At 45.3% G+C, this 8,179-nt stretch overlaps 1 protein-coding gene across 1 annotated transcript in view; it reads left to right on the plus strand.

Moving 5' to 3' along the window:
• SIAH3 (siah E3 ubiquitin protein ligase family member 3) overlaps positions 1–896 on the plus strand; it is a 47,471-nt gene extending 46,575 nt beyond the window's left edge. The window contains exon 2 of the mRNA XM_062020513.1: positions 303–896. Within this exon, the coding sequence (XP_061876497.1) occupies positions 303–896 (594 nt within the window). The remainder of the gene's footprint in view (positions 1–302) is intronic.
• Positions 897–8,179: the final 7,283 nt, after the last annotated feature.

Below are 8,179 nucleotides of genomic sequence, written 5' to 3' on the forward strand. Positions count from 1 at the left end.
TTCCCCCCTGAACTAATGAAATCGCTCTTTAAACACATACATCACTTTCATCTGTAGTGACTTATCATGCCTCAAATGGTTTCTCTCTTCTCCCAGAGAACAAGGCAACTGCCAGCACCTTTCTCCGTGCAGGTGCATGGCTGGATTGCTCCTGATCTTCAGAGAGCTGAGTTCCTGGCATTCCCACAGGTGCTGTTTTAGGTGGAGTGTTAGGTCACTGATATCTGCAGGGTCTACACCTTGCATAACGACATTGGTTCCTGGTCTACCTGTTATCACCTGTAATTTCTCTCTTCTTGTAGTATGCACCGCCCCGCTGTGCAGCTGCACAGACGTCCGTGGAGCAAGGCATCCTTCCTCCCTGCCATCACCATGAAGCAGTGCATGACCCCCAGCTCATTCCCTGCACGTGCCCGCTCTTCTCCTGCCCGTGGGAAGGGCATCTGGAGGTGGTGGTGTCCCACCTGAGGCAGACCCACCGCATCAACATCCTTCAGGGGGCAGAGATTGTCTTCCTGGCCACGGACATGCACCTGCCTGCACCCACAGACTGGATCATCATGCACTCTTGCCTTGGTCACCAGTTTTTGCTGGTCCTCAGGAAGCAGGAGAAGCACGAGGGCCACCCACAGTTCTTTGCCACGATGATGCTTATCGGCACACCGACCCAGGCCGACAACTTCACCTACCGGCTCGAGCTCAACAGGAACCAGAGGCGCCTCAAGTGGGAGGCGACTCCCAGGTCCGTACTGGAGTGCGTGGACTCAGTCATCTCAGACGGGGATTGCCTTGTGCTGAACACTTCCCTGGCTCAGCTCTTTGCTGACAACGGAAGCCTAGCAATAGGAATTGCAATAACCACCAGCAAAGTTCACAAGGCTGAAGCTGAAATATGAGGGAGAAGAGGAGGAATAACAATGGTGCTCTAGCTGCCTTGTGAGAGCCAGTACTTGTGGACTTTTCGGGGGGGTCTCAGGTCTTTTATGGTATTTAGTACTCGTCCACAGTGGGCATTATGTAAACATCCTGTGGTTACGGTCTCTGTGTAATGTATTCACCGTTTTGTTAATACAATTTTATGAGAAATTTTAAAGAGGCTAATCAATTTATCGCCGACCTCCAGCAACATTGGAAACAACATTTTCTCCCAAAAAGTGCACCCAGGGTGACTGGTAGAAACCTTTGGTCTGAGCATGCTAGGCGAATGTGTTTCCTTCACCGTCTGCCTCGTTGTCTGGTATTAAGGAAGCCCCTCTGCCTCTTAAAAAGATAAAGTCTTCTACTAAGGGACAAGAGTATCATACTAGCAATAGCAATTTAACTTCTATACTGTGGTCACAACTGAGCCCTGTAGAGTTTGCAAATTCAGAGCTTCCTTCAGCTTCTGAGGAAGCAGCCTTCACTGCTCAGACAGTGAGAACTTCAGAAGGAAAATGTCAGCGCCTTGGCTGAGACAAGGCCTGGGAAGCCTCATCCCTCATTAATCGGGAATGACAGCCAGTGGGAAGTCACTGTGAGCATGATAAAATCTCCCTCTTGTATCACGACTAACAGTGAGAGGCTTGCTAGGTGGTCTGGCTCCAGGCTGGACATAACCACAGCCACCCATTGGGGCATTGACCTTTTTAGCTGCTATTTCTTTAAGCATTCAAAAAGAGGTTTTCAGAAACTCAGGACAGTCCTAAGTTGTGTACTGATCTTGATATTGAATTCTGTGCCACTCAGACCCACAGTGTCCGCTGCTAAATATTGGTTTAAAACAATGCAGCTGGAACATCTGTTTGCAAATTAGCTATGAGATTTGAAATGGTCTCCTTTAAAAACCTCAATTATTTTCTTGTTCCATACACTGAGGGATGGTGATGGTCCCTTTCTCTGCTGAGAGTGTTTCATAGATGGCGATGGTTGCAAGAAGTCACGGGCTTCTCTGAGAGCTTCTTCCTTGGATGGCTCCTCGGGGAGACACAGAGGCAGGTGGTAGCCATCTCCTGACACTCGATCCCATCTGCAGTCAGGTGTGTTTTCCTCATAGCCAACAGCAGCAGTGAAATCCCACTACAGGAGATGACGTGTACAAGGAGGAGGCTCACAGCGAGACACACAAGAAGCATGGGAAATTGTCTTTCCCTATTTTCCCTTCTGCCCATGTATGACTGTGGCCTGGCTACTCCTGAATGGTTTTTTTGAGAAACATCTGGTGGGTTGGATCTCTAGTAGCTGGAGAGACCAAGGGTCATGACTTGACTCCCTTGGAAAATCAAGGGAGGAAGTGAGCTAAGAACAGTCCTTTGGTGTTTCAGAAAGCTTCTCACTGTAGCTAGCGTTGGGCAGGCAAAACTGCTGCTCTCCTGGGAATTATTAGAAATCATGTCTGAAGTAAAAAGAATTACAATTTTCTTGAGATAAGTGTTACACAGGTAAAGCCTTCTGGGTTGCAGACATACCTTGCCTCCTTACCTGGGCTTCCATGGCAGGTCACTGCTCAGAGAAGAGCTAGGACCTTTTCAACAAGCTGCTCATGACCAAGCCAGTTGAGACCTGAAGAAATCCCAGTCCCTGTAAGGGTACAATGGGGTTTACCTCCCCAGTTCTCCCACCTCTGAGTTTGGAGCAGGCAGGGAGGCATGCTGGCTTGCAGTGCTTCACTGGAACATCCAGGTTTCAGACTGGCCTCTTTTCCTCTGCCATGTTAAATATTCACAACCAGCAACTGCTGCTCTTTCCCTAAATGATAGCAATAAATAAATCATTGGCCTTTTTGTGGACTGAAACTGGCTTCTCCAGCTCCTCGGGCAAGTGTTCTAGTGCTGCATTAAAACAAAGCAAAAGCAATAAAAAATGCCAATAAAAACAGCTCCTCTAGCTTAAACTTTCTGAGCTCTTCCTACACTGTGGTAGAGACCTAAGGTAATGTTGCTTTTGTTGCCTGATCACAATCAGCTCTGGGGGGAAGGACATTCTTTGGGTATTCACTTGTACCAGACTGTTTGCTTCTCATTAGTTGTCATCTGTTGTTCTTGAAATAGCTACTGAAATGAAGAATGAACTGTTGATATTTTTGGGCACACCCCTCACCAAAGGACCAATGTATTTCTGGCAGGATGAGTGCTACAGCAACAGTTCTCTGGGATGGGGATCTCCATCTCTTACCAGCATCCTGATTTTCTGGTTTTGATGAGGCAGGAGGCACAGGGGAAATGTGATCTTCCTGACATGAATCTACTCACATCACACATGTCCTTCCCTTGACCACACCAACAGTTCAGCCTTTCCATTTCCTTCTCAGTCCTCCCACTCCTCTGGCTGCCACCCTTCTCAGCCCATTCTCAAGCTCTCAACTTGGGTTTCACCCTGTGGTTTGCAGATCCCATGGAACTTCTTGCCTCCTTCTGTTTTTGTTTCTTGAGTGCCATTGCTTAAATTGTTCTCACTGCTCTTTGCAACCAACCAAGTAACCTCCTTTCTTGGCTCTCCCCACAGCTGCAAGGCCCCAGGATCCCCAGGCAGGGATTTCAGAAAGCCAGATACGCTGGAGTACTGATGAATATCTGATCAGTAAGACTCTGGGTACAGAAATGAAGGACACATTTTGAGGAGAAAGGAGAGATTTGTGTCTAAATGTAGCTTTCATAAGTGCCTAAATGTAGCTTTCAGTATAAAGATCAAATGTTTAAGCACATATTTAAGGATGTTCTACCACGGAAGACATTCTAATTCTGTCATAATTCAATGCCTGTAAGCAACCCTTCACTGCTATAAAGCAAGGGTGAACTAAATATTCTGCATGGTGGTAGATAAATCACAAAATGCTGACAGGTAGGATCAACAATGAAATTCAGTTTACATGCACTATTTCAGCACTCATAATATAGCACTTTTTACAGCTCTCTCCTCATGACTGAAAGGGAATTATACCTTGGCTTCCCAAATTTGGGACAAAATTGAGGCTTCTAGGATTCATTTTGTACTCTAATGACTATCTTTACAATGTATTACACACAGTCATGCCAAATTCTTTCCAAAATATGAAGAATGCAGTCTCACATTTCCTTCAAGTAAGGAAAAATCTTTTATTTGGTGCAGGAGAAATGAGATCTTGCAAAATTACTATGCAGCCATTGCAAAATTCTGTTTTCCTACCTAGCTGAGAGCAATAAAGATTTATTTGGGGTTGAGGGGGTTTTTTTACATAGACAAAATGGTGGAGTGGAGGTTTCTAAAGAGCTTTTACATATCTATGTTCATGGATGGATTTTCTTGTGCCTAGATCAGTAAATTGCAACGGTAATTTCATCAGGCTGAGCCAGATGGATTGCTACCAGACCCACTAGAAAACCTGCTTTGGCTCTTCTGCACTATCCATCAGACACAGTGTGAATGTTAATGTCAGATCTGCAGTAAAACAGCATTAGTGCTTTAAGCTCAATCCCATTATGAATTAGGCTCACTTCAAATATCCATGACTCCTTATAAATCAGCTGAATCATCCCAAGTCTCATCGTGCTGAAGATGACAAAGGATCTCGCTATGGTAGTACCAGCCAGAGGACTCACTGGTAAGCTAGCTACTGTAAGTAGTCTTCTTCCCACTGGACTCTGATATCATATCCTCCAGCCTTTATGAATATAGACCAGTAAGATACTGAAAAAAAAAGAGATGGTAAATTCTGGAGAGTGAAAGGGTTGTAACAAAATGAGTGGTTTACAATGAATTGTTGGATACTGCTGCACGGTTCTCTTTTTTGTGCACGAAGGAAGGAAACTCAAGTGACAGTACTATCATATAGGTGATTTATCTACTTTTCTAGCTCATGGCACACCTGAAAAACACTTTGATCGGAGAAGAGTCCATCAGAACAGACTCAGAGATACACTTCTGCTCCAGCAGAATCAGGAACAGATTCTCACGTGGAGGAGCTGCAACTTCCGAACTCTTCAGACACAAGCATACTTTTTTCATCCTTTTAGGTTTTTCTAATCCAATTATCTCTACATGCCTGAGACACCACCTGAGTGAAGAGCAGAAAAAAAAGATTGCCACGTGTCATGCCAGAACTGTTCACACAAAAAGATGATTGAGTTTCTGCAGAGATAAGCCTGCGGAAAATGAGGGGTTTCACAGCAGGGTAGCACAGGGCAGCGGCTGCAGGCTCTGGAGGTATACACAGGCAGAGGGCAGAGCTCAGTCTCTGGACAGAAGCATTAGTCAACAGAAACCACTCAGAGTGAGGCCACAGTGAAGGCTGCCAGGAAAATGAACGAACCTCCTGAGAGTAGCAAACCAGCAAAATGTGTTGTATCACATCAGCACCTTTCAACTGGCAAAAGGGTCCATTGTATGCTGGGAGCCTTGTCTTAAGCACAGTGCAGGTGAGAGGATCAGCCCTTAGCACTGTGATACTTCATAGGGAGTGCAGAGACTCAGCCCCCAGTACTGCCCCACAGTTCCTCTGGTTTTGGTGGGTGCCCAGCTACCTGCAACTCCTAGAGGTTCTTCTGAGCCCTGGCACCTGCCAGTTTTGTTCTTTGGCAGAACATCAGATTAAATCTTTAGCTCATACCCTGGGTTAGGGCTATGATCACGCATTCTTTTTCTCTCCATAAAGGCAATAGACTAAACAGAGCTTTTTTATCACCCTTTGAGCTCTGCCCCTCCAGAACATGCATGTGAAGGATTAGTAGGCAGTGATGATCCTCAAGAGAAGGGTAAGGACTAACATTGGTTTCAAAGATGGCCGTTCTCACAATACCTTCACAAAGGGATGCTTGGCTCCAAAAAAAAAGAGCTGAATAAACTTGAGTGGGATGCAGATAGGAAACACCAATTCCAAAGCCTGCTGTCCTTCGACTAGGATGAGCTTTATATCTTTCAGGTACTGCTAATCCTCCTGAGACATTGCCTATCTGAATACATCACTTAATCTTGTAGAAAGCCCCAGGACTGAGGTATTCTTACTGTTAGAAATTGCATCTAGTAACCTTACTGAAGATGAATGGCTTTGAACTTTCATGGCAACAGTGATGAACTGCTTCAACATCCATGTGGTGCAGGCTGAAAATCAGAGCTTTCAGACAAAGAAATAAACTGATTGAAATGCAAATGTGAGATTTGGGACAGAGGTTTCAGGTGATCTTAAAGCACTTTCCTTATTGCCACAGACTGGATGCCTGCATGGCAAGAGTAATTTCACTGTCAGTCTGGTCCTATTGGCTTGAGTTCAAGAGAAACTCGGATATTCTTCCTTTCTCTACTAAGGGAAACCATTTTAAAACCTAAAGAAAACATTGTCATGTATACAACGAGTCTGAAAAAGACATTTCTTTTCAGACTGGACCACCTGGCCAGCAGACTATGGGGAGAGCACTACATCTCCTATCTCTTCAGAGGGAATCTGGAGCCACAGACACAACCCATGCAAACTCTGTGTTACAATCCGTGCTTCAGCTATTGAAAGTGGCAGCTGGCTTGAAGTTTTTGAAGACTTTAAGACTGTTCTCTAAATATCTACAAATACCAACTTTTAGGCTGAGATGGTTTTAGGAGACGAGACAGCAGGGATCCTCTAACGCTCTGCAAGGCTCACTGGGGTGTGTGCATGGAAGAGATGCAGGGAAGCACTACACCTTTACCTCTGTGTTTCGCTGCAGGAGCGCTAGATACACCCACAGGGATCAGTTTGGGCCTTCCCTAATAAACTGTGGCAAATGGCTGGATCTCAGAACTGGATGCTGTCAGTTCTGGAAATGTTCAGTCTAACAGCAGCCAAAATTGATGCAAGTCCCTCCCTCAGTTTTGAGAGTTAAAACAGGATCATGCACAGAAACATTAGACCCACTCATATATCCATCAGATAGTTACTGTTCTGGGTAATGGCTTCCTCTCTGGCTTCTGATGATGACAGTAGGCTACAAAGATGACTAGGTGCTGCCACATCTTCCACAGCAGGGTCCTGGTCCACAGAAAGTTCTCTGAGAACTACAGTAATATAAATGAATAATCGTGTAATATACTAACATAAAATAATAATGCAGAGAGGTCTTTTAGGGCTGATAACATCTTTAAAAGCAGCAGCTGATACTGAAAGGGGTCATTACTCAATACGAGCTTCGGGTGATGTCTGTGCTTTTGCCTTATTGAGATGTGGAGGAAGATATTCAGAAGAGTGACAGTCTCAAGGCTACCCTAATTACTCAAAGAAATGCTGAACTATAAAAACAAAATGTCTAGGAGAGTCCTGAGTGAAGCAGAAATATATTGCTGTTGCCTCTGGGCAGGAGCTTCTTGTGACTCATGTCCTTGAAAAAGGATTTCCAGCAGACAGAGAGGGCTGAACTTCGGCATGTCACAGCCCCTGCTCTATCACTTGCAGAGTTTGAGGAAAGCAATACTTAACCAGGACTGCAAAAAAAGAGTATAAATTTCCACTAACCATGTGACCAGTGTGAGAGCTGACAAGGAAATTTATGCAGCCTCCTCTGGGTAAAGCCTCTACGTGTCTCCTCTGCTGGGCTGACAGAAGACAGGGACAGCCCCGGGTCTGAGGAGGACTGGCTGCATTGCTGATGGCCTATAAATTGTTGTTGCTGTTGTACAGCCACGGCATGTGATAACTCACACGTTGAAAACTGATGGGGACTAAACCTGGTCCCTCCAGCAGTGTGTGTCTGTACCAGCTGATGCTGACAGCCAGGCTGTGGGTTATGGCAAACTCACTAGCCCTATAGCCTGTTATGCAGGGCTGAAATACATTGATTGCATGAGATATATCCTTAGTGTATTGAGGGTGAGCACTTAATCATACTGCCTGTGCCGAATTGCATCTTACCCATGCTTCCTGATTGCTCTTCTCCTCCCAGCTGGAAACCTGGAGGAAGCAGAGCTGAGCCACTGGCCACGCAGCTATCCAGGCCACTGAGGTCAACACTGAAGCACTATGTGGATTTCCACCCTGGAGGGCTCATTGCTGTGCATAGTGAGAAACTCCAAACAGAACAGACCCAAATACTGAGGAGTCTTTGGGTACAAGCCTTAACTTCAGAGATTCTCCTATCCAGGGAGAAACAGATAACTTCTTTCTGCAAAATTCACTCTTCACTTAAGTTGCAATCTAAGTGAAAGCCTTATCATGACTCTCTCTCTCTCACACACACACACACAGAGAATCTTAAGGGTTGGAAGG

Source organism: Colius striatus, chromosome 1, assembly GCF_028858725.1.
Source record: "Colius striatus isolate bColStr4 chromosome 1, bColStr4.1.hap1, whole genome shotgun sequence".
Classification (NCBI taxonomy): Eukaryota; Metazoa; Chordata; class Aves; order Coliiformes; family Coliidae; genus Colius; species Colius striatus.